At 41.9% G+C, this 27,504-nt stretch overlaps 1 protein-coding gene across 1 annotated transcript; it reads left to right on the top strand.

Moving 5' to 3' along the window:
- Positions 1-503: 503 nt before the first annotated feature.
- adam19b (ADAM metallopeptidase domain 19b) lies at positions 504-27,082 on the top strand. Its single transcript, XM_049586177.1, has 23 exons — positions 504-945; positions 1,249-1,361; positions 1,495-1,565; positions 11,738-11,816; positions 13,825-13,901; positions 16,249-16,450; positions 16,567-16,632; positions 17,100-17,171; positions 17,277-17,443; positions 17,667-17,751; positions 18,245-18,384; positions 18,483-18,660; positions 18,745-18,834; positions 19,032-19,227; positions 21,926-22,034; positions 22,152-22,368; positions 22,513-22,590; positions 23,605-23,713; positions 23,828-23,957; positions 24,428-24,530; positions 24,633-24,983; positions 25,069-25,166; positions 25,245-27,082. The coding sequence occupies exons 1-23, from the start codon at positions 828-830 to the stop codon at positions 25,249-25,251; spliced, it is 2,856 nt and encodes a 951-aa protein (XP_049442134.1). The 5' UTR covers positions 504-827; the 3' UTR covers positions 25,252-27,082.
- The last annotated feature ends 422 nt before the right edge of the window (positions 27,083-27,504 follow it).

Below are 27,504 nucleotides of genomic sequence, written 5' to 3'. Positions count from 1 at the left end.
ACTTAATACACAGTGATACTATAAGGCTCAAATATGTTTTGCAGCTCCAGGCAGATTTATTTTAATTACTTTTCATATTTTTGATAGTTACAGTTGCTGACCCTCTGGTCTAGATGTAGGAATTTACCAGGCAGGGAGGGTGTTGCATGATGGGAAATGTAGGATCTGGCATTTTTTTGTGCCTGAAGCATACTATAATGGCTAAAAGTGAGGATATCTTGGTCTCTGCTGCTTCAGTTTTGACCTTGTGTTTTTTCAATCTGTCTCTTGAGTGTTTGCCAGCATTATAGGAGTACAATACAAAAAATGTTGGTGTACCACTTTAAGAAATAATGCTGAATTAAAGAAGACAGTCCTTGAACAACCCTTCAACCAAACTACTATTACTACTAACTATTGTGTTAATGGTGATTTTTAGCAGAACTATAGCTACAGAACAAAAAATGTAAAGATTTTTTTGTTCTGCAAAGTCTAAAATGAAGATAATGCTCCATACACGAGGTGTATTTGCATGTTTTACATCAGTCTACTATAATGATGATGTCAGTGTCTTGTTGCTCCAACATCTTTCATTATATCCTGTGTAATCTTGCTTCACCTCAGTCGACAGCTCCGTGTCCCTCTCCCTGTGTGTAATAATGAAGGGGAGGGGTTGAGAATGAGAGAGATGTGCGCCCCGCGGTCTGCAAGCATCAGACGAGCAGCGGCGGCTTATCGCTATGTCACAGCGGCGGCGTGTTCTCCATCCGATGTGAAACACCCGGACTTGTTTACCGCACATTTATGTCTCAGTTCAGCGGATTGATTTGGAGCCGCTTGTTGTTAGAATGCGTCCAGGAGCGCGCTCTCCTCCTCTCGATGCTGTGCAGTCCTCTCTGTGCCTGTGCCTCGTAGTTTTCCTCCACTGTGTTGAGGCTGCTCTGAATGAAGGCGGTGTTTACAATGGTGAGTCTGATTCTTTCCCTGAAGCGATGAAATTGGGTTTTTTACATGTCTAAGGTAAATTGGATCGGGGTTGCATTGCATTGGAATGTGATTTCAGTTTAATGCAAACCCCCACGTGTTTGTTGTGCATGCATAATGTCAGTATTAATAATTTATTTTCTTATTTGGTCAAAGAGAGTCACCCAGTGCACACATAAAAAATAAAATAAAAATAGATTTCAATAGGTAACTGAAGTGCACATGCTGCAGACCATCTCTTACATGCTCATTTGTCATGCTCCCCCTTTTTTCTGTTTGCATCAGGAGAGAATAAGCAGGGTTCACAGAGGAGCATCCTTGACCATGTACAGAGTTATGAGATTACTTATCCCACATGGCTGCATCCTCACAGACACAGGCGGTCCGCCACCAAAGAGGTGAGTCTGTCCGCCTTTATCTCTTTCTCTGTTCATTTCACTAACAAAATAATATTTAAAAAAAACTGATATTAATCTTGACATATGTAAAGTAGCCTAACTCAGCTTCTTGCAATCCCTGTCTTCCCTCCAGCATCCTGCAGAGGCACTGGTTCTGATCTCAGCTGAGGGCCAGGAGCTCAAACTACACCTGGAGAGAAATGAGTGAGTGACTTTAAGTGCACTACACCACCAGTGTGTTTCATGAGGATTAAATGTCTCTGGTAACACTCCTGCAGCTTTGAGCTCAGAGGAACAGGGCCGTAATCACCTATTAACACTCGGGGGGCCATTTTCAATGTACGCCTTTGACAACCCGGGGGGGACTTTGGAAATATTTTTAGAAACTTAACAACCAAACTGATCACTTTAAAGCATTTTTAACAAAAATCTTGGATCAGGGGTTCATGATGACCATTTTAGGGAGTCAGCATGTGATTGAGGAAAATTGCCAACACTATGACTTTTGTTTTTTTTTATGGCTTATGGCTCATACCATATTAAGACATTTTTTACACCATTTTTTATGAGGTGCTGTTCTCTGACATTATTCATGTACTTTTAGGACATAATGAAGCCTACTTTGACTTTTTTTGTAACATGCTATGTCTTGGCTAGAGCAGAGAGTGTTTGAGAGACAGTTGGAGGCTTGCAGCAGCTATTTATTCCATTCCTAGAGTGCAGACCCTGCTTATCATCACGTCACTTATCATCACAGTCTAGCCAGTCTAATTGGAGTATCCAGTTTAGCCATGATCTGAACAAGCAGCGAGTCTTTGAACCCAGATTTGTACACCAGTATGTTCTTATAAAATGCATTCAAAGTTCACAGTTTTGCTGGGAAATACTGTTGGATTTTATGCACATTTAGAAAGCATACAGTTGTCTGAATCAATACATTATCGGGAGGACAGTATGATGCTTTCTGAATAGTGAGGGTTACTTGTACCCCCCCAAAGTGTACTGTGATTACACCCCAGCCAAAATGAGACAAAAGCTAGCTAAACTAATTCAAATAGTCGCTTGTATCAAACTTTTCCCATGTCACTAAACTGGGAGTATTCAACATCGAGCTGTGTATTCTACAAGATGACGCGACTGGCCCTATTTATTTGACCAGATGTTAGCTGTCTGGTGGACACATTTATAAGGTCAGCGCCCTGTGGGTGCAGAGAGGGGGATGAAGGGAGGAGAGTCGGGTGATGGTTTTAAACCACAGAGGGTTGACACCCGATCTGTGTGCTGTGGGCAAACAGGACGCAAGACTGTGCGTCTGCACCTAACATCCTGTAATCTGATGGAGCAGTTCCTGTCGAGTAACAATGGGACTGTGATAGGGAGTCTTTTGCCCGGTTAATGGACAGCATGGTCACTGGGTGGGACAGCAGGGAGGACCGGAGCAGTGGAGATGTCAGCGGTGACAACAGAGCTGTGGTTTATCACTTCTGGATTTGAGCCAGCAAGCAAGTGGAAAAGGAAGCTTTTATGAACATTAGAAATGAAGTCCATTTTTACCATCAAGTGCATGCTCTCTCTCTGTCACTCATTCACTCAGAGGCACACACATTAACAAACCATGACTCCACTGTGTCTGACTGACTGTCCCCTGAGGGATTTGCCCCCCTGCTCTCCCTCCTCAGCAGGTGGTCCCACTGTTAGATTTCCTCCTGGGCAGGGAATTTTAATCAATCACACACAGTGTTTGTCTACGTATGTCTGGTGAAGAGAGCGACAGACATGGGGAAAGACAGGAAGGTGGTTTGAGATATATTTGACAAAACTTTTACACGTGGTCAGGCTCCTCAACACGAAGTAGAGACGTTGATAACTGATATGTATGCATGTAGATCATTTTAAGAAAAGAGGAAACAAGATTCAGTAGAAAAAATCTAATTCATTTTAGTCATTAGCAAGAAAAATATATTATGAAACATTTTTTGTGCAACTTCTCATCTGTTTCCTGGAACGGGAAAACTGTTAATATTTCTTCACAGGTTCTCATCACTTCTGCTACAGTTACAGTGAGGTGATGTGAACAAATGGAATAGGTAGGCTATTCATATGATTTAAAAAAAATAATAATAATTGTAGAATTAAAATATATTGTTAATTGTCATTTTACTGAAAAGGCATACAAAAGAAATTGGAAATTTCAAGCAAAAACAGACACAGTTTCATATTAAATAAATGCTTTCCACTTCCTTAGTATTGATCCTTTAATGTACTGTGTCTGAGAGCTTTATTGACGTGGAGAAAATCATGTGAATACTGTTTTCTGTTTCATTCACTTAAGCTTGCATGCTTGTGTGCCACAATTCACTAAGGGACTGTATAAGAATTATTAGAGGGAGGGGAGGGAGAGGGCAGCTAAAATGGGGGAGGGTCATGGGGGTTTTTTTCTCCTCTTTTTTTAAAGAGAGGTTAGTCTAAATTTTGCATTGGAAGAGCATGTCTTTGAATGTTCCTCACAATTTTAATAATTTATTTCAGCCTACCCTTGGTCTCCACAGTTACTATCTGTGTTTCCATAAATATATTTTGATGCACAATTAGAAGTACCACATTAGAAAAGCTGTATGAAACAGCCACATTTGATAAAACTTCCTCAATTACACAAAAAAGACTTTACACTTGCTTCAAGTGTCTTTAAAAAAAAGAGTTGAGGAGCTAACTGGGATATGAAGACGCGTTTGCCGAACATATTCCTCAAGATTTCTCCATTTTCCTCCCATAGAGGTGTACGATGGCTAAGGCGACTTGTCTTGTTTCAAATTGACGACCTATACTTCCTCTACTCTGTCTCTTGGCGGATTGTAGAACGTACTACTTCTAATTCACGCACCTTAAGTTTATATAATTGAATTGAATTGCACCAATTTAACACTGTTATAGTAACCTGAGATGTTCAGATATTTTTCTAAGTCATGGGAAGGATCCATTTAAAAAAAATGGAGAGCCTTGCTTTTTTAAACATTGAACCATAATCCCTATAATTTTCACTTCCAAAAACATAGTCTTACAACATTCAGAGAAAGAGCCTTCCAGCTTTCTAAGTAGACCCATTATTTCGCCTGAGGTTTACCGCTTCACCCTGCCACCAGCCAGTGTTTCCCCTCTCTCCAAGCCTAAACAGCAAAACTCACACTGAGTTACTGTGTTTTGATGTGTCCTCTGTTGGCCTACTGTGGCTTTGTGAGACTGTCGTGGGAGTGAAGAAGACAGTAGTTTGTGTCAGCAAAGATCAATGTCTGATTATGGAGAGAAGACAGAGAAAATGTGTCCATCTCTGTGTCGTGGCTACTCCCTCTTGTCCTCATTGCCCCTGCAACTGTTATTCTGACAGCCAGCAGATAAGGAGGAACCTAAACTGGCTGTGAGATGGTCTTGATCTCGTCTTGCAGTTTATCCTCTTGTGGCATTTAACATCTCATTTTTTCTCTCCGCTCTTTTCCTTTTAGTCCCAGTCCACCTCCTCTCCTCTCCACTTAATGTTCACTTAATCAAAACCTGGAGAAAGACATAGCTGTGAATGTTTGTGGGCATCAGTACTCCCAGTGGCTGGAGTACTGGAGTACAGACTCAATCCATTTATGTCCTCCCCTGCCATACTTGTCAGTGTGCATGTGCGTGTGGGGGTCTTTTTTTGGTTTGTACGTGCATGGGTGTGAGTGTCTGTGTGTCTGCCCGAGCTTTTATCTTAATGAAAGGCTATGGTGAGCCCGTAGAGGGTTGATTTGGTTAAGAGCCAGGGAGCGGCTAGTGTGCTGACTCAGAGTGCAGGAAAAGGGATGTTAAAACATGGAGTGAGAGGGGGAGGAAGCAGGGTAAGAAAGTGAGTGATGGACCGGAGGAGAAAGGTTGAGGTGAGAAAAGTCATGGAAAGAGGAAAGTGGCGACAGTTGGGGTCGGTTTGGGTGTGAGTTATGTCAGTTTGGTTCTGATATGAATCGTGTGGATACTCTTGCTTCCTCTCCTCTGCATGACTTTCTGTGTTCTTCTGTTTAATGCCCTTCCTGCACACCCTTAAGTGCACGAACCTGAATTAAGCACTCCCTCGGGAAGTGTTCGCATCATTGTTCTTCCTCTCCCCTCATCCTCACCTCATATGTCTCCCACTGTCCACGCTAAAAACGAGCACCCCATCCTTTCTCATTTCTTTCCTCCCTTCACCTCATCTGATATTCCCCAGGGCTCTAGTGCAAACACACATCTCCCACGCGCTCTCGGCGGTCATGGTTTGGGAGACTCTGGCCACACGCAGACAGACAATGATACACACACAGCAGCCCAAAAGAACACAAACAAGGCTGAAAGCAGGACCTGATGGATCACAGGTCTGCGGAGCCGAGAGCAGAGATGCACTCGCTTGTCCTTGTTTCTATGTTTAGTCTCCCAGTGGCTCGGCCCTGTCTGCTTTGATGTCTTAATCTAGGCCTGTGTGTTGGGGAAACACTCACACACACACACACTCAGGGCTTCACACAACAGTACACTGGCCTCCCTGTGCAATAAAAGCCTCTTCATCATCCGTTGCCGAGCGGTTCTTTGACTTTGCGTCAGCTTTTTTCCCTCACTCCTCCCGCGTGCGGTGATGTCATCCGATACTATGAGAGAATGCGACCCACTGACCCTAATGCATTACCCCGCGTCCCCTTCCCCTCCCTCCTTCACTATCTTCCAAGTACATTAGCATTACCCCCCACCCCTTCTCTCCCCCCATCACGAGGCTGAACTGAGCCTTTGTCTCAGCCTCACTGCCAGACAGCCCTGATTCAGCCAGTATTGCGCTCCTCAATCACAGCATCTGTCTGGACACTGGACGACATCCAAACTCTGTGGAGCTCTCCCGCCATCACACAGAGGGGATGATTTGAAAGCTCTCACAGCATTTACCACAATGCAATTAGACACAAGGGTCTGGGATATGCCAAGGGTGTTTGTGGTTTAGACTAACTTTCTTGTAGAGAGTTGGATGAGAATTGGATTCCACTTTGACGGCTGTACAGTAGCAGCAGCTTAGCTTAGCATAAAGACTGGAAACAGGGGGATCAGCTACCTCTGTTCAAAGTCCTCCTCCCAGCACCTCTAAAGCTATCCTGTTTGTTTAATTCATACAAATACCAAAGTGTATCAACAACAATTTGTCGCTTTACAGGGGGATTATGTGTCAGACTACTTCTTTAGCCAGGTGTATTGACTGGACTCTCAGCTGGTTGCCAGGCAACCTCACAGTTACAATAAAAGGAAGTCTCTGCACTCGGCCAAGAAATGGTCCTGCTTGTGGTCTGTAAAGTGTGGTCTGTACACTTGTGGTTTTGTGCGAAATACAATAAGGAAATGAGATTGATGTGTTGAATAGTGAGCTTAGATGGATGGAGGATGGATGGAGCCAGGCTTGCTGTTTCCGTCTGTTTCAAGTCTTTATGCTAGGCTAAGATATCTGGCTGCTAGCTGTGGCCTCATGAAAGTGGTATCAATTATCTCTTTCTTTTAGGCTTGATGACAAAAATCAGCGTAAAACGCAATTTTCATTTATTTATTTAAAGGGACAGTGCAGCTTAATCAACAGTTTTGTTTATGTACCCGTGCTAACCAGCTGGGTAACCCTTAGCTGCAGTCCTTTAGCAAGATGTTTTGAAACCAGAGGTGAAAATCTACAGATAAGAGATAACAAGACGCTGTAAAGTCAGCCACAAAATAAGCATTCTTATTGACACTGCACAAGCCATGCAGAACAACAGGAAACTGCACAAAGCAACAGTAGTACAACAATACAGCAACAACATCCACTGCTGGGTACATGTAGCCATGCATGAAACATGAAGCAACAAATCACAGCCAAGCAACACTGATTACAACCATTTTAATACACACAGACATGCAGAGTATTATCATGTTTAATGATATTTTATTGTAGTCACACATGAATCAGTTACTCCACTTATTCTACACTCAGACACACACGTATACTCTTATTGTTACAGATATAAAAGAGTTTCCATGCTTAACTGTATGTGCATTGCAGTTGTTTTCATACTTTAATCACACAGTAAATCATGCATTCACTTGTTTTTTTTTTGTTGTTTTTTAACTTCTGGATAGACTGAAGAGTCAAATTGAAACTAAACAGTTTGATTGCACCTGCAGATTACTTTCAGTGGTCGTGGGTGTGCCGGATGACAGATGCTGTGTTTCCTCTTTCATCTATTTCTTTGCAGTCTATATAAGCCACAACTTGGTACACCTACATTGGCTGTGGCACTATAAAGTTATGTAATAGAAGTTATTTTCAATGCCTATAGAAAATAGGCGTTAACTATATTTAACATTCAATAGAACAGACAACAGCCATGACTGAATGTGACAAATATATTTCTAGGTTTAAGCTTTTCAGCAGCGCTTTTTTTTATGTAGAAAAACAACAACAAAAACACTAAAACTAAGCTGTTAGTATGCTTTCAGTTGCGTCTATATGTCACAAGGCAGCAGGTTATATAGACATCAGTCAGTGCACACAGCTGCTGACTGGCATGGGAGAATAAGGGAGAATGGAGCGGAGAAAGAGTCATTATGTGTCTCCTCGTGGAAGAAGTGATTCTTCATATGTAACGATGAAGGGTGAAGCTCAGTCAATCATCAGCCGCTCTGCCATTAATTCTGCCTGTTAGAGCGACAGAGATGGTTGGACAGATGAGAGGAGAGCATGATGGGAATATTTGGAGAGTTAGAGAAGCAGGAAAACTGGAGGAAGGCCAGATATAAACACGAGTAAAGGTCACATCACAATATGTTGGGGTTACCCTGTTTAGGGTGACATCAGCCGGATGCATTATCACTGAGTGATCATTTTTAGGTCTTCTCTCAGACTGCGCGTATGTGTGTGTGCATACAGAGTCCCTCTCATACCCCCGCTGCCCCAGAATGGTGATCTGTTAAAGGACGAACTGGCCGTTTTCTGTCTTTGACTCGCTTTGTGACTGATTGCATCAACAGGCTGTCATTGTTTCAAGTGGCTTGTCTCCTTCAGGGCATCTGAGGGGAGAGAAAAGAAAAATTCCCATCTTCCCTTCATTTGTCTCCATCGTCCTTTAAAGGAATAGTTTGACATTGTGTGAAATGCACTTACTCACTTCCTTGCTGAGAGCAAGATGTGAATATTGATACCCATCCCTGTCTGTGCGCTAAATATGAAGCTAAAGGCAGCAGCTGATTTAATGGACAGACATAGATAGGTTAGTTTGGAACACCCACAACATGTATATTTTTACACTGAGGGGGTAAACAAAGTATTCCGTACGATGCTGAAGAGTTGCTGTGTGTCTTTCTGCATGTCAGATAAACTTAGAAATCCAGAGTTAAAGGGTATTTTTCAATCATTATCCTTCCCCATGTCACTAATAGGAACAACATTTTGTAATATTAGTTCAGTACTGAGCGAGAGCGCTGCTCCTGCATTACCAGGCTGCAATGTAAACACTCAGGGCATGTTCGCACCATTGATTTGCGTCCATTAAAGTGCTCGTTTTTGCCACTGACAGGCTCAAATTGTTATAAGTTTTTGACAACATTATTGAAAGGATCCCTACAGATACAGACCTCTTTGTTAAAGAGCAAGATCCTTTTTGTTTAACCAGAAATAGCCCCAAAATCGCTACCTTCAAATCCACCAGACTCACATAAAATTACTGTTTAAATAAACAGTAATTTTATCATCTTTATACACACTTCATTCAGAGTCGACAGAGACAAAATGAAACCATCAGAAACCATCTTTTAACAACCACCAACTTTGTTCTGGTTGAAATTAGCCCTTAATTCACCCAGTTAGATGTGACAATATGCTGGCTCTAAACACACTAAAAATACAGTTTATTTACATGGAGTCTGGTGGGTTTGGTGATAGTGATTTTTAGGTTGTTTCTGGTTAAACACAAAGGATCTAACATTTTATCCAAACAATGTTTGACTGTATTAGTAAAAAACTTTTGAGCCACCAAGGACCTGTAATTCTAAGGTTTCATATTCCTGTGTGATAACGCTGTAGTACATCGTCAAACACAGGCTAATGTCGTTGAGTAACGTTAGCACTGCTCTAATGTTTGAATGTATGGAATTCACTAAACCAGTCTATTATATCATAGTGTTCATAGCTGTAGGGTACTGATTAAAGCATAAATTTAATTATTCATATCTATTGTCAATGTAACAGCGTCTCTTATCTGAGTTTTAAGGTGAAGTCTATATTTAGGGAGCTTGGTGGCATCTAGCAGTAAAGTGCAGATTGCAGCCAGCTAGCACTCCTGGCTATTATTCCTTCAGTGTTCATTGTTCAGGAGGTTGTTGGGAGCTGGATTATCCATAAAGGTCTCTTCCTCTCCAAAACAAAGAGACCAAGCAATTAAAACTGCTCAAAACACTGAATAAAGCAATTTCACATTATAAATTAGTGCGTACGTAACGCTGCTCAGCATCTCGGAGATGGACAGCTTGTCCACAACATGGTATTGTGTGCTCACCCCTTTTCTCTCAATAGTTTATGTCTGCTCACCTCTTTCAAATCCAGATATTCAGGAGTTTACTGTGAGCCGAAGTATCTGCAGAGGTCTTTTCCTCTCCAAAACAAACTGACCAGGTGATTTAAACTGGTAAAAACACTGAATAATGCAGTTTCAAACGTTACAAATCCATGTAACCTTGCTAAATGTGTGCTAATGTGTGGTCACCTTGTTTCTCCAATAACATAAGATCCAGACAATCAGGAGGTTTTCACCCGAAGCATGATTCACCAGTAAGGTCTCTTCCTCTCCTAATCAAAGAAGCCCATCTGCTGATTGCAGTTGGGCTTCTTACTATGGTGGCTAATGCAAAAAGCTGAAAACGTGAAAACACAAATGGCCCTTTGTGGAGCCAGTGTTTTGTTTGTCCGTTAAGAGCTACTGTAGAAACATGACAGTGCCTGCTCCCTATGTAGATATAAACGGCCCATATCAAGGAAGAGAGAACACAAAAATTCTTATTTTCAGATCATTATACACCCAAGAAATCATACTTATAATATCTACTTACTGGTTGCTTTCCCCAGCATTTACTGGCTGGGGGAAAAGACTGTTTTCCCTTCTCCTGACTCCACATTCACCACACCCCCTAACTATGACTAGACACCAACTGTATCAAGGGGTATCTTCACTCGACAACACAGCAAATAAGCACATTTCCCAAATTTATTCATTTAACTTCATCTCACTGATTACACACTCACTAATTTTATCCAGCAAAGATGAAAAAGGGGAAAAAACCTGTTAATTAATACATAGCTGTTACCCTGAGGTAAAACCACAAGCTGGCTAAGATGGAAGAAATGAAGATACATGATGAATAATAAAATCATGGTGGGAAATCTGAGGTCTGTCTCGTGTTTATTTAAAACTTAAGTCAAGTCCGGTCTTTCAAGCAGCACCAGTGGGTACATGTCTCTACAGCCTGATTTCACTGCAGTCCCAGCCTGTTTGATGGATCTGAGTAAGACTGCAGGGGGAGATTTAGAGAGACGGCGCAAAAGGAAACCAGCTGTGAGGCGTGCAGAGTTTATGAATGAAAACAGGAAGAATGGATTGAGACAGAGTTGGACGGAGAGAGACAGGAAAACAAGCATCTGTGTGAGATGTAAATATTGGGCCGGTGGGTTGACACAAGTTTGACAGAAACAGCCGGAATCTGAAGACACTCACTTAATCACACACACAGATGGAGAGGAGTGTAATGTTTAACCACAATAAAATTAATGTTTCTCTCTGCATGTGTATCTTTCACTGATTTATCAGCCTCCCCTGTGCAGTCTGTATTGTATACTCGTGGAGGATTTCCAGTAATAGAGAAAAGAATAGGAGAGCATTTGTAAATAGCCCTGCCAAACTAATGCAGTCTGGACATATGAACAAACTTAAACTCTCAGCATGGAGAAGTTACCATCTCTAACTTCAGCTACACTCTCCACAAAGTAAAAAGGGTCATCTGGGAAAGGTACATATGGATTTTATTACAGTCCCTACATGTTTCCACTTATTCTTTGCCTTTCCTTTTATCTCTGCGAGGATCTTTGTCTAAATCTTTAAAGCAGTCTGGTTTTGTAGAGTGTCTCTGTCAGAGTGAATGTTTTATGAGCTGTGGGCTGCTGGAGAGGATCTGTCTTCTTTTATCTCCTCTGTTTCCTGCAGTTTTCACTCAGTATATTTTTCAGCATTGTTCCACCATATTGTTGCTGTTTCAGGAGATTGAACGTCCCACGCTACATATATTCTCTCCCAAATTGTCTCTGAGTTTGTGCTGTCTCTCACCAGGCAGCTGTTGGCCCCTGGATATCAAGAAATATGGTACACTCCCGATGGAGCCCGCAAGTCCTCCTCTCCTGCCAGCACTGTAAGTCTATGAGACAGTTTGATGTTGTTAAACTGCCGTGGGGAGTTGTAAATGATCATAGAAGAGAAATAGATATTGATGCAGTGGATCAAATTCTGATCAAATGGCAGAAGGACAACAGACAGTATGGACATCAAGTACTACATTTGTTACTTACATAAGAGGGTCCTCTGGTTGAGTGATATTACTGCATCACCCTGTTTCCCAACATAGAAAGCTGTGTGTTGAGCTTTAACACTCTGAGACCCACCAGACCCAACAGTATATACCACAAAGAAGTGACGTACATTATCTGAAAGCAAGGGAACCTGAAGATTAATTTGAGATGCAGCTCAGCTCTGTCTGTCAAGTTTTTCTAGTCATGAATATGTAATTAACATTAGCCCGTTTTACACACAGATCACGCTATAGGCCCACTATGAAGTCCCTTCTTTTTGCCTCCTTTGCATTTTTACACAGAACCAAACAATGATGGCATCATGCCGTTCCAGTGTCTAGTTTTAAACAGCATGCTGGCATAGCAGAATCAAAAGAGGCGTTACGGGCATGACATGTAACACAACAGTGTCGGCCTTTAGCATGAAATTTAACATATGCGTCAGCAGCACTTTATAAACAATAACAATGGTATTAACATGGCAACGACAATCATTTACCATCCCTGTTATATAGCAGCTGATCCCATCCTCTGCTCAGAGGGGAAGGAGATCCCGGACCTCATTGTTTTCCCAATTTGCAGACATTTTTGGTCACTGTTATTCTTCTTTTCAGTTAGCTGCTAACTGCTACCGCTTACTTTTTAAATCTACTGCAGCGGGTTGTACGCATAACATACTGTCTAAATGTCATACCCACACTGCCCATGATCCTGTCCTGCCAACTGTCCTGTTTATACAGACATTGTTTCAGCACTGTTAGTACCTCCAACTACCTCCTGTCCCCTTATTCCACGATTGTACCTTTTATACATAACAACATGGCTGCGTAACAGCGTGAAATTCCCGCCTTGAAGAGGCAGTGTAAAAGGGGCTATTGTGTTTTGGTTAGGCTCCTATTCAAACCTTTAAAGTTCAGAGTGTTTAAGGGCTTAAAAAATTATGATGGAAGTGTATTATGTCCATTCCCATGCTGAATTCTGCCTCATTAGTTGTTGCAGCAATTTTTGGGCAGATACCAATTTTTAAACAGATTTGGTGCTAAATGAAAGCATTGAGAAAGATGGTCAAAATACCACAGAAAGATTCATGCTGTGATTTGGTACCAAAAACGTTTGGAGATTTCTGTAGCAATAGCATTTTTTTCATAATCGAATGGTGAGCACTGTTCTGGAAACTGCTCCCCTGATATTCAGTATACATATGAAAGCCATACATCCTCTGAATGCCCAAGGTCTCTAGTTTTTGGTTGCAAAGTTTCATGAGGCTGTGAATATCCCAGAGGTCACTATAGGTCATTTTATAAAGTGATGTCTGTGTAAAGAAATGGTCTCACTACAATGAAATGACTACTTGGGTAGTTGACATCATCACACATGAATGAAAGTGAGCTCACTGAATTCACAAGAGTCTTGACTTTTCAGTCATGGCCATTTTATACAATTCCAAGTCTGTTCAGGGACTCCAGTATGTAGAAATATTCAAATACAATAGGCGAGAATAACACATTTGTACTGCATGCAAAAGGCTGCATAGTTTTTGCCCAAAACTGCATGCAATTAGCATAAAGTGAGCATATCTGTAAAGGGGAGACTTTTCATTCAGATGTCTTGAGATGAGAGGTCAAGAGACCCCTTTAAAATTGGCCACGCCAGCTTTTCCTTCCCCAAAATTTAGCCTAACTTTGCAGCATTATTCAGCCTCCTTCGCGACAAGCTAGCATGGCACAGTTGGTACCAGTGGATTCCTCTGGTCTTCTTGCAGCCTGCTACAGCCTCTTAAAGACAGTAATTTCGGCTGAGATCACCGGCAGGTGCGCGGGTCTCTAAAGGTTAACTGTTTTTGTCTTGCAGGGACACTGTTTCTACCATGGGGAGGTTCTGGGCATGGAAGGCTCAAGTGTTGCTGTTAGCACATGCTCAGGACTCAGGTAAGTAAAACTTTATCACGGGCTGTATGCGTAAAGTTTCCCAATATTTAGAGTTAGTCCCAATGGTGAAAGACATTTCATAGGATCCTAAGAACTCTCCCATAAGACTTAATCCCACTAAAAGTAAAAAGCTGTTCATGAAGACAGCTCCTAAAGTTAAGAGCAGGGAAGAGGACTTTTCTGTAGCCTCAGAGTTTCTGCAGCAAAGCAGTAAAGAGCTGCAAGAAGTGGAGCCAAGAGGAAAGTTTTCCCAATGCTCAAAAACAGGGAGTTAGTGCTGCAGATCGTGTCGGGGTGATATTTGTGATTGATCATATAAAAATGGGTTGGCAGCACTCACTCAGTGAATGAAAGCTTTCAGCTCCATTAATGCTAATTTTACAGCCTTGTTTTCCAGCTGACGTGTAAACATCTTGGGCCAACAAAACAGAATTAATGGATACATAGCAATTTCCCCACTGTCTTCTAAGTAATTGATACATTACCCGTCTACATAACATACAGTAATATGTTTGTTCAACATTTCCTATTTGGTAGACTTGCCAGAACGGACGAGGAAATTTGTCAAAATGTTTGGGTCATTTTCACAGCGTTCGACATCACTACATACCCTGTCTTTCACATGCAGAGATGTGATAAGCTGATTGAAACCTGGTTACACTTACACTTGGCCAAGAAATCACCTTTTTTGGGAGTATCTCCTTCTCCAGTTACACTAACCAGTTTTCTCCAATGCACAACATTTAAGAAATCAGGTTATTGCAGAAACGTGAAAGTTATCCAGTTATATAAATACAAATGCACTGGTTGCCATTATGGCTACACGATTATCATAGTGCAGGATAACAATATTATCATGACATCACAGAGTTTGCATGTTCTCCCCATGTCAGCGTGGGTTTTCTCCGGGTACTCCGGCTTTCTCCCACAGTCCAAAGACATGCAGGTTAATTGGTGACTCTAAATTGTCCGTAGGGGTGTACCCTGCCTCTTGCCTAATGTCAGTTGGAATAGGCCCTAGCCAATAGGATAAGTGGTTATGGAAAATAAGTTATTGAATCCATAGAAAATTTGACAAAAAACGCCACAGTCAAATTCATCTGTAACCTTGTTTATGGTGCATTTTGTCTCTTTTTGGCAAATGAATTACACTCACAACACAAGTTTAGGGATGTGCGAAGGAGTCTGTTTACATAACTGCACAAAATTGCAAAAAAAGATCAGTTATGCTTAATGGATAGTGAAAAGGCAACCAGGTGCATGTAAAGAAACAAATTATCTGCAATATTTACATGATATTACGTGTATTGTTAACATGATATCAATATTTCATTTTTACGTGTCATTAGTATCGTCAATTGTAGTACATAACAACACCCTTAGCTGCCATATGAAGATCCAAACAAAAAATTGCATGTATCAGGTCAGCTTCATCTCCTCTCCTGAGGTAGGAATCCTTACTAAGAACTCTAAGACTAAGTTAAGAGGTCTCAGAGAGACATTGAGACATTGTTTGTGGACATGATTAATCTGATCCGTAGATAAAAAGAAGCCTGCACAACTGTCCAGTCTGTGTTCAAACTATGGCTGAGTGGATAAGGTGACAGGAAACAGTTGTGTGTACTGTCTTGTGCAGTCTAGTAGGTTAGTAGGTCACTGGCTCCAGAGCTGGTTCATTGAGTACAGCTCACTATGGAGATCCTGTGTTTCCTCCTGGTGTGGATCCAAGTCAGCTGACCCTTCCTGCTAGAGACAATCAGAGAGGCCGGGACAGAGGAGGAACTGGCAAGCAGTAACAGAAATCGTAGCCTTTCGTGTGTTTTTGTGGGTTCAATGCTCTGCGTGTGGAGGATGAGTGAATGAATATATCTTTCTGCTGATGAAGATTCTCAGGAGAAATGCAAACACAGCATAGAGGCACACTGACATGTGGGGGTGTGACCTCTCCAGATGTTTTCTACAGCTGCTTGACCGGCGCCTGTGTGCATGCTTTTGTGTTTGTATATGAACGTCTGCGCTCATTGGGGGTTTTGTGAAGAAGCCCAAAGACTGCATGTCACTTATCAACAGCAGTAAATCACATGAGACACTTGGCTGTACTCCGCCCATCCGTAAAATCACCACAGCCAAATAAAAGAATCCCAATCTGACATGCAGCCATTTATATGTTACCCACGCCTCAGTCTGACAGTGACTGTTGGAAATTACCTTTAATCTTATCTTTTAAGATTCAGAAGGACGGTTGTTTTCACAGTGTGCAGATAGACAGACAGCAACATCATTGACCCACATCGATTTTCTCGAGCTATGATTGGATGGAACCATCAGCAGTGTCTTGTTTCCCCAGGGGACTGATTTCTCTGAACACGAGCGTCAGCTACCTGATAGAGCCTCTTCCTGTTTCCACGGGCGCACAGCAGCACGCTGTGTTCAGAGCCGAGAGTCTCCATCTACCCAGAGGCAGCTGCCTGCATCACCATGGCAACAAGAAGCACGAGGAAGGCCTTGACGACTTCATCCGTGGAATGATGTCACCGCAGAGCGTGAGGGTGAGTTGGGGCAAGAATGATGATCAACTGTCTGAAAGCCTTTGCAAGTTTTATGCAAAGCATGACACTATTTTCACCACATATTCTGTATTTTATTATTCTGTCTTTATTCTCAGGAAAAAAGGGACCTGAGCCAGAATATGAAGTATGTAGAGCTGCTGATAGTGGCAGACAAAGCTGAGGTGAGGTCACAGCTGCAAATATGGGCATACTTGGTCACTTTTTAACCAAATAGGGACATGTTTTAATGACATGATTAAATGTAGAAGTACAGGATGTGGCTTTGTATGTGAAATGAGCTCAAAGACATTGCCCATAGTTGGTGTGAATGTGAGCATGAATCATTGTCTGTCTTTATGTGTCAGCCCTGTGATTGGCTGGCGAACTGTGCAGGGTCTACAGGGTCATGTTTAACCCAAATTTATGAGTTATTTATGTGCAGTATAAATAGTATAAGTCTATCTTACACAGTGTTAAAAAACTAAATATAACCCATTTCTTTTTAGAGCTAGGTATGGTGTGTAGAGTGCTGATTCAAACCCTGAAGTCTGAAATCCCCTTTTGTGGTTAGGGAAGATGTAAGAAAGAAAATAAACATAAGCGTTGGTGTGTCTATTTCTGTGTTTAATGTGGTTTATGTCATTTGCAGTTTGAGAAGCATGGTAGCAATTTCGAGAACACTAAACGGAAATTACTGGAAGCGGCCAACCTGGTTGATAAGGTAATATTCAAAGTGAAACATGACAAGCACAAAATGACACTCAATTTCATCTCACCTAGATTTAGTAGTGACTGTGTTTGCGACTTTTCCTGCCCACACCCACAGTACTACAAGGCTTTGAGCATCCGTGTGGCTTTGATCGGTCTGGAGGTGTGGACTAGCAAGGACATGATCAGCGTTTCAGACAACCCTCACAGCACTCTGGCGGCGTTCCTGTCCTGGAGAGGCAAACAGCTCCGCACGCTCCCCAACGACAACGCTCAGCTCATCACGTCAGTGTCTCACTCTCTGTCTCCCTCTAATCTTCCTGTTTGTCATTCGTCACCCTCTTCAATACTAGTGTACCCCCCCCTCAGCTCTAAGCCTCCAGTCCCGCAGGGCAGATCCCTCAATTGATTTTATGTTCATTACATGAGACAACAACCATCACCAGTTGTATCCCAGTGGGCAGTTGTCCAGATGAAACTAATCACCAGTGGCGTTTTGTGTCTCCAGGGGGAAGGGGTTCCAGGGCACCACCATCGGGCTGGCACCTCTCAGAGCCATGTGCTCCGACTACCAGTCTGGGGGAGTGAACACGGTGAGAGACAAGAGTCCAAACAAACAGTAATCCTCTCCATGTGAGTGAACATCTCGATGGGTGTAGCTCAAGTGGTACAACAGGTCGGCCAGTGACTGTAGCATTGGTAGTTTAATCTCCATCTCCTCCTCTTCATGTGTCGAACTGCCCCTGAGCAAGACACCAAACCCCAAACTGTGTGCTCAATGTGGAGAAAAAAATGTAATGGCCAATCCTCAATTAGTTTTCAACTTGTGACTTATCAAAAATAACTTGCTCTGTCTTTAAAATTTAGATTTTGTTTCTTGTACAAACAAAAAGATGATCCAATAAAGCTCTTACAGTGAAGTTTAAATTATTTTAGGTTAGTATAACACCAGCTTGTATCCAGTGATGACAGTGTCTCCAAAATGCAATGAGAAATCTATAGCATGATATATTTTTTACCTATGTCCCTAAAATATGGACTTTTTCTACTGATCATTAGGTAAACTTTGACTCTTCTTTTGAATAGGACCACTCAGAGTCAGCTGTGGGTGTAGCTGCCACCATGGCACACGAGATGGGCCACAACTTCGGCATGAGTCATGACAGCACAGGCTGCTGCCAGGCGAGGGCTGAAGACGGAGGTTGTATCATGGCTGCTGCCACTGGGTATGATACGGAATAAATTATTAAACTAACAGAAAAGAGAAAAGCAGAGAAACAAGTCTTACATACTATATTTGTGCTTCTTCCTCACCACGCCACAGGCATCCATTTCCCCGTGTGTTCAATGCCTGTAACCTGAAGGAGCTGAAGAGCTACCTGAGCTCTGGAGGAGGGAAGTGTCTCTTCAACTTGCCAAATACCAGATCCATGTATGGGGGGCAGCGCTGCGGCAACGGTTACCTGGAGGATGGAGAAGAATGTGACTGTGGAGAGGAAGAGGTGCGTTGTGTCTCTTGAATTTTGCAGTATATATTTTTCTCGTATGTCTCTGCCAGGACTCATGACTCTTTGCTTTTTGTGTAGGAGTGTACCAGTCCCTGCTGTAATGCCAACAACTGCACTCTGAAAGCTGGAGCTGAGTGTGCCCATGGCGTCTGCTGCGATAACTGCAAGGTAACATTAGAATCTGATGGTCTTCTAAACAAATAAACACAAAAGCCCTCCATGAATGATGTGTCCCCCCGGGCTAATTCTCACTACTAGATGAACAGAAATTGAATTCTAGCTCTACAATAATTATTTCTTCATGTCTCTTTTCATTCTCCCGTGTTTCCTAAACTCCTCTTCCTCCTCTTCATCTCTCTGTCTAGTTGAAGAGACCAGGTGAGCTGTGTCGTGCTGCCTCGGGGTCATGTGACCTGCCAGAGTACTGCGATGGGAAGGCAGAGTCTTGCCCTGCTAATTTCTACTTAGTGGATGGTATATCTTGTGCAGGCGGGCAGGCCTACTGTTACACCGGCATGTGTCTGACCCTGGAGCAGCAGTGTCGCTCTCTCTGGGGACGAGGTGGGTAAAGTGGGTGCTTCTAATGTGTGATATTCATCAGTATTTTGTTCCAAATGAGCTATATCATCTGTTTTGATCACATGCACAAACACTTGGTTTCCACTTTATTGGATGCATTTAGCTACACCTAATGCAGTCTAATACCTCTATTTATAACACGAGCTTAAAGTAGTACTGAATAGTCAATAGTTTCTCGGTTATCTTTGCTAATTAAGATAACTTCTTGACTCAATATTTTGTAAAATTGGAGATTAGCAATCCTTAATCCATCCTGACAATGTGTGACACCAACACTGAGTGGTTGTATTTACTGTAGGTTGTATAAGATTAAAGGGGAACAACAGCCATTTTTCAGAAAGTTGATATTATTATGGAGGCTATGGAACATGATGGAATAAAATACTGCATCCTGCTCATGTACTCGCATGTTGCAAGGGTACTTTGGGAAACCACGAGGTGGTAGCGCCATTACAAGAAGTGGTAACTGCCTGCCAGTGGCGGCATGAAGAGCATACAATTTCAACACTTGCAAAATAAATTAACATGCTGTCACTTTCTGAATCTATTTCATGTTAACACTAAACACTAATAAGACAGGGAAACTGTGTCATACCTTTCTAACTTCTGTCGTGTTCCAGTATTAATGTAGGAATTCATTGGAACAGAGCAGCTAGCTTTTAGTTTCCACAGTCAGGAACAGCTCACCAGTAAGGCATCTTGAACTTTTCCTATCCGTGCTCTACTTGGTCAACAAAAGTTAATACTGTATTTATGAAATTAGATTTGGCTAATGCTATTTTTCTACATAATTAGTTGGTGTTGTGGCAGAAGTGAACAAATAAAGAGTGAAACAATCAGGTTTTCTTTATGTTATTTACTAAAATGATAGAGCAGAATAATAAGAGTTATAACAAAGCCAGTCTACTCCAGCTGTAGGGTCAGAGCTGTGACACCTTGAGTCTCCTCTGTAGGTCTGACAAGGAATCATAGATTCAGTTGCATGATATCATTAAAACTTGAAAAAAAGGTAGGCAAAGGGAGGCCTCCATTTAACTGATAACTGTCATGAGAACAGCCACAAAGGAAGCTTTTTATGCACAAATGAAAACTCTCCAAGGACTCAGTTTACGTCAGGTTTAATGAAGCCTTATACACATAAGGAAGCAGAATATTACATGTCTATATATAGTAATGATTAATTTTGTTCCTACACTAGCTACCACAATTTATATGCTGGGCCTGTGACCAGCTGCTAGCCACAATTCTCCTGTAAGCGTCATATGACGGCTGTCGCATCGTGTGCTGAAATCCTGTCATGGATTTCTCCTTTCCAATGGACAGAACTAGTGCAAACCATGACTGGAAGATGAAGGAAGTCAGAAAGGTATGACACAGTGTTTATTGTAAACATAAAATAGATTCAGAAAGTGACAACATGTTTATTTATATTGCAAATGTTGTCTACACTCCATTAATTTTGTCACTGGCAGGCACTTATTGTTTCCTATGATGGAGCTAGTGGTTTCCCGGCCCACCCTTTCAATCAAAGACTGTAAAAGTAATGGATTTAGCTATGGTGACGTCAGCCATTGGTTTGCGAACCCCCGTTCTGAAACCTCAAGTTTGGCATTTTGGCAGTTGCCATCTTAGTGTTTTGGAGCCAGAAGTGGAGGCTGGAGCTGTGGAGCAGCGAGGGGTGGATCTGACTGAGAAGTCAAGGACACTATCAGCAGATGGCCTGTCACTCAAAGCGGCCTGCCCATAAATTTGCGCATCTTTAAGCCTTAATAAAATGTAAACAGGTGACTTATATAAATATTCACCCTGTGTAGTTGTCATCAATGTTTAAATTAGAGATAGAGACCACAGCTGTATACATACCAGGCTGTGAACATCTTTATTTCTGCTGTTAAGTTGTGCATTTTAACATGGGTGTCTACAGGGACTGACTCGCTTTTGGAGAAAGCCTCAAGTGGCTGTTCAAAGAACTGCAGTTCAGCCTGCACATTGGCTTTATTTTTAAGCTTGCTGCTTGCCTGCAATATGCATGTACTTGAGCAGGTTGCACTATTTTCCATCATGTTATATAGCCTCCAGAATTATATCAAATTTTGTAAATGGCCTTGTTCCCCTTTAAATTGGATTTTTAATGTGCAATACTGACATTACATTATATTTTGAATTGAATGAATGAACTCCCTAAAGGATAATCTAATTCTCGACTCTATTCTTCCTTCGTTTTTAATGCCATGGTGCGATAATAAAAGCTTTAATGAGATAATCAGTTTAAATGTCGCCTAACTCTCAACTATTGCTTATGTATGTATGTATGTATGTATGTATGTATGTATGTGCAATATTTCAATCATCAAACAATCTCATGGTGTATCTTCAAAGCAGTTAAACATCCTGTGTATGTTGATGCAGAGAGGGTGGGTAGATTTAGAGATGAGTCCTCAGTGGGTCGCAGGATTAGCCATTGTTATTGGACAGTGTCCATATTCACGTTGTGACAGAGCCTCCCCAGAGAGCCTTTGTAGTACCACAGGAGCCACACAGAACAGTAAGGGATGCCATCTGGTCTCCATCAAGTGGTCACATAACACACTGTGCATGCATTTACTGCGTGTATGTGTGTGTGTTATTGTGTGCATCTGTATTCATGTATTTTTGTGTACTTTCTCTCCTTCGACCACAGATGGCCGCCCAGCCCCTGACCTGTGTTTTAAGAAGGTAAATGAGGCCGGGGACATGTACGGCAACTGTGGCAAAGACCTGTTTGGAAAGTACAGGAGCTGTAAGGACAAGTAAGGATAAAATATATTGGTTTATTCACTCACTCAGTTTAAGGAGGGGATCTACACTTCCTGAGAGTGATCAGTATCAACACACTGATGATACCCTTTTTTTATCATCTCTGCCAGGGATGCTCAATGTGGGAAAATCCAGTGTTTAACTTCAGCCTCCAAGCCCATTGAGAACAATGCTGTTCGCATAGAAACCACTGTCAGTTTTGGCAACAAGAAGATCCAGTGTATGGGAACACATGTGTACAAGCCTGGGCAGGGGGACGAGGAGGGACAGGGTGACACTCTGGACCCAGGCCTTGTCATGACAGGCACAAAGTGTGGTGATGACTCGGTGAGTGTGAATGTGTGAAGATATACTGAGTGGAATTTGTTGTTGTAGCAAAGAGGGTGCTATAGATCTTTCTTTGAGACGTCTTAAGGAACCACTCGATTCTCTAACCCCTTTCTCTCCTTGAACCCCTCCTTCTCTCAACAGATTTGCTTTAATGGAGAATGCCGCAATGCATCTTTCCTTAGAGCCGATGAGTGCAATGCCAAGTGCCACGGACATGGGGTAGGGTTCTTTATGAGATGGATTTCCTAGGAGTGTTGGGGAAGATCTGGCTGCTAGCCCACTGTTATGAAAAGATGGCAAACTTGGCAGTGGTGCAAAAGGATTCAGATCTTTACCTTAATTAAAAGTAGCAATAAAGCAAAGTAAAAATCCTCCAGTACAAGTGAAAGTCATGCATTTTAAATCTTATTTAAAGGGGCAGTTCACCCTAAAATCAAAACTACATGTTTCCTATTACCAGTAGTGCTATTAGATTGTTTTGGTGCAAGTTGCCGAGTGTTGGACATATAGGCCATAGAGATGTCTGCCTTCTCTCCAATATAATGACACTAGATGTTGCTTAAAGCGCCAAAAAAAGAAAGGAAAAACTCAACATCAGTGACTCTTTCGATAAATCTTGTTCCGGTTTGACAAGATAATCCACAGACCTTGTTGTGAGCAGTTTCATGTAGGAACTATTTTCCTTCTACCAAACTACCAGCCAACCACATCACCGAGCAGAATGAAGCGTGCATCTACTCAGGGACAAGAAACTCGTGCTCATGACACCACGAGATGTAAACATTAATGGCGTCCTCCTCGGCTGAGCTGTAACGTTAGCTAGCTCAGTGGTGCTATACGAGCTAGCAGCAGATATACACTTGATGGAGTTCGGTAGAAAGAAAATAGTTCCTACATGAAGCTGCTCACAGCAAGGTCTGTGGATTATCTTGAGTAACTGGGTCATGATTTCTGGAAAGAGACATTGCAGAGTGTATCTAGTTTCATTATATCCGAAAGGAGGCAGACATCTCTACGGCCGATATCTCCAACTCTCTGAATCGCACCAAAACAATATAATGCTTGTTAAGTATTAGTGTTATCAGCAAAATGTACGCAAAGTATAAAGTCTTTAGTCTGATTTTGAAGTACTTCCATAGTCCTAAAGTGTCATTTGCTCCTGTAGCTGCATGCCGATGCAATGAATATAACCGTTATGTTGTAATTATAATGTGTAATATGTTCTTTCACCAGTTGTGCAACAACAATCATAACTGCCACTGTGACGCGGGCTGGGCTCCTCCTCTGTGTGACAAGAAGGGGTCGGGTGGGAGTGTGGACAGTGGACCTGTCATCAGCCAGAGTGAGATACATTATTTTTAAAACATACAACTGTGTGTTTCATACATTGACAATCCAAGATATTTCTTTGAATTCATGCAGCTCTCTGACTGTAGTTTATTTTATATTCCAACAGGCAGTCTCCTTCCGGTCCTGCTGGTCCTCCCCCTGGTTCTCTTTGTAGTTTTGGCTGCTGTTGCACTCTGGTGCTGCTACAAACATAAACTCCACCCACTGAAAACATCTGCTACACTTCCGGTGCCAACGTATGTAACTCTGGAGCAGGGCTGGGTGATACGGCGAATATCAAATATTACAATATTTTTACAGAATACCTCGATTTTTATATTGCAACCATATTGTAGGGTTGGCTGTTGATGCTTTCACAAAATATTTACACTATGAGATTTTTGATATGTAATCATTAGTAATCAGATGCAGTTGGAACAGACTGCTAGGTTCAGAAAATTACATCTCTTTACTGTAATGCAGCCTTTAAAACCAGGACACAACACTTATATATCCCGATATCCAAAATCTAAGACGATGTCTAGTGTCATATCACAGTATCCATATCATATTGATACAAGGCCCAGCTCTATTCTGGAGTGTAAAATGCTAATACTCCACATATATAGTGAGCAGCAGTTTGCCACGGATGTACTTTTGCTGTAGTCTCTATGTTGTCTTGATTTCGAAATGATCTGTACTTTTATATTTGTGTTTCACCCCTCAGCTGTTCAGTCCCAGTTGACAACAAGGCGCTGTTTGCCGACGGTCATGTGAACGGCCATGCCAACCCGACATTCTTACTAAAAAAACAGGACCCAGATCACCTGGTAAAGAAACCCATTGTGACCAAGACAATACTCTGATTCTCTATTGTCTGTGATTATTAGCTAAACCACTAAACGTATGGTAATGGTTGCATTCTTCCACAGGGGAAATCCTCTCCTCGTCCGAGCCCGTCTTGCTCAACTCGGTCCAGAAACGCCATTGTGCGTCCAGCTGTGAAGCCTCCTCCCGTACCTGCGTATGCTGCAGAGCAGACGCCTCAGCCTGTAGCTTCCTCTCAGAGACAGTACTCTCCTCAGGGTTACACTCCACCTCCCGTTAAATCTGCGCAGCTCAGCCAACAGAGACGAACCCAGGCTCCTCCACCACCCTCAGGACCTCCACCTTTACCTTCCCTGCATGCCAAAACCAACTCACAGCATTCAGCAGTACCCAAACCCCGACCAGACCCTCCAAGCAGACCTCCACCACCATGCCCTCTCAACAGGCCATCAGGGGTGAGTTTTTTGTTTGTTTGTTTGTTTGTTTTGGAGTAAAGTAGTGAACTGAATGTGAAATCTGTGACTTGTCATTTTGATGTAGGAACAGCAACAAATGAAAGGCCCTCAGGTTAACGCCAATGCTCTGCAAAGAGGAAAAGCTGCTTTGGCTCCATCTGCTGGACAGAAAAAGCCAAACAGGTAATTCATCTGGTGGTGTTCTCTAATGTCCATCTATACAGACTCCTCGTTAACTTCCCTCTTCTTTGCTTCTTTTAGAAACTAAAAACTCAGGGAACCGTTGGGGACCAACACTTAAAGGACTGCCTCAGACTGTCTTTTTGAATATCAGCAGCTGACAAGAAAATGTGGCACTATTGGATATGATGAATACTTGACACTCCGGGTCTGTGGATTACAGTGTGTTTACACTGATGTGTACTGAGGGAAAGTGGTAGAGTCACAGCAAGTCATAGAACATATCACAATGTGTATGTTTTAAGTCTTAAATCTTCAAGATTTAGACTGAAAGCCACAGTTGGTACCTTTTATGAAAATAACTTTTTGCCATATTTGCTGAAACTCTCATTACGTCCACAAAGTACTGAACGAGACGGGTAGTGTGTGAAATAATAAAGTTTGTGACCCAGCTGCCATGTTGTTGGAGATAGTCAAGTGATGCACCGAGCACCACCTGGCTGCAGCAACTTTCTCATTTTACAGCTAAACAGTACACAAAAATATGTTTCTGAAATATTTTAGGCAAGAAATAGGCAACGCAGCAACAAAATTTTGATTCATATTTGATCAACGCTGCCTAGTTTGACAGGCACCCGGGTACCCGTGAATTTTGTCATATAGATCACTGTAAATTTATTCTGCTGATCTGTTTCGTACGACATCTATTGCACAACTGTCCGTCCTGGAAGAGGGATCCCTCCTCAGTTGCTCTTCCTGAGGTTTCTACCATTTTCTTTCCCTTTAAAGGGTTTTTTGGGGGAGTTTTTCCTTATCCGCTGTGAGGGTCCAAGGACAGAGGGATGTCGTATGCTGTAAAGCCCTCTGAGGCAAATTCTGATTTATGATATTGGCAAAAAGCTATTTTTATAAAAGTTACCAACTACAGTGTGAATCTGTGTTGTGTAGATTTGCCCTACGTGTCTGCTTTCACAACTTGAAACAGCGAATGTTGTGGATTAAAAAACATTTTGTTATTATTGTCCCAAAAGTTAATGGAAATGTGAAATTCTGTGCAGCAGTGTTGAAACACTGGTACAGGAGTATTTATTCGCAAAGAAAAAAAATGAATGTTTACAGTGTAGCCTGTGTACTAAACATGGTGTCTCTCAAAGAGCATCAGCTGTAAAGGGATATCTTATATTAAGAAAAGATGCCAATGTTGAAGTGCTTCTGCTTCTTATGTGTGAATCAGAATGGGATTTTAACTGGATTACAGGGGATCAGTGAAAGTCCTGCATGCACGCTGTAAGTATATGCTTATGATGAGAGATACATGTCTGATATGTAGCAGGAAATGTTAGGGATTTTTTCAGTTTCGCTGTTAGTTTTGTTTTAGTGATTTTTATATTGTTGTGGTGTTGCACTTTGAGCAATCTTTTTAATGTCAAATAATCATCCACTGATGCATTAAACCCCACAGATTGTGAGTATTTGACTTTGTCTTTGTCCAGGGCAACATTTCAAATGATTTTGCATTGAGAAAAAAATGAGCCATAATTTTATTTACATGTATCAGTTAATCATGACCATTTGCAACATCAGTTTTATTCATTCTGCATGTTCATCTGCCGATGCTTTTGAAACTGTTTAGTGGGCGTTCCCTCATGACCAAAATGCTATAAAGTTACTCAAACATCTGAGAAGATATTTCAGGCTGTGTGACGGTGATCATTTTGTAATTATTGTAAGCTACTCTTAAAAACTTTGGTCCCTTTGACTGCTTGGTGGATGACCTGGTTTTATCTGTAATATGGAAATACAGTCTGTCAGCTGCCATGTTTTACCTTCCTATCAGACCTATGCAAACCCTGGCACTGTGCAACACTGTGTCTTCAAATGGAATTCAAATAAACACATGAGAAATAAAAAATATGATATTATACACTTTAACTGGTCGTGTTTTGTCATTGTGTGTGTTCATACCAGGATTTAAACACTCCCAGATTCAAGAGCATGCTCAATAGTAGCTTAGGTCTACTACATTGGCATTGGTCATCAGATAACTGTTACACCTCTCAATGTAGCTGCAAGTAGCAATTCATACACACAGGTACAATGGCTTCTACAACACGTGGACAACAGTCTGTTAAGTCCTGTGTGTTGGTGTATCTGTCAGTCTCTGTGACGTGTGGTTGACAGCCATTATCCAGAAAAGTCTAAAGTGTTTACCACTTTATTTTTGATATGCATCATACAAGCATTTCCAGAATATGTTGGCATTTGCAGGCCTTTTGGCAACTGGTAGAGTCTACTGTAAAAACTAGGATGGTGGGGATCACCTGTTCCAATGCTGCCTCTG

Source organism: Epinephelus fuscoguttatus, linkage group LG9, assembly GCF_011397635.1.
Source record: "Epinephelus fuscoguttatus linkage group LG9, E.fuscoguttatus.final_Chr_v1".
Taxonomy (NCBI): Eukaryota; Metazoa; Chordata; class Actinopteri; order Perciformes; family Serranidae; genus Epinephelus; species Epinephelus fuscoguttatus.
The sequence above is the reverse complement of the archived record's forward strand: the minus strand, read 5'-3'. Positions and strand labels throughout refer to the sequence as shown.

Bases quoted from the DNA above. Each gene is read 5' to 3' on its own strand.
- adam19b (XM_049586177.1), top strand. From the start codon at position 828: ATGCGTCCAGGAGCGCGCTCTCCTCCTCTCGATGCTGTGCAGTCCTCT. The intron at 22,035-22,151 runs GTAAGGATAAAA...CATCTCTGCCAG, and splicing joins TACAGGAGCTGTAAGGACAA to GGATGCTCAATGTGGGAAAA. The intron at 24,531-24,632 runs GTAAAGAAACCC...ATTCTTCCACAG, and splicing joins AACAGGACCCAGATCACCTG to GGGAAATCCTCTCCTCGTCC.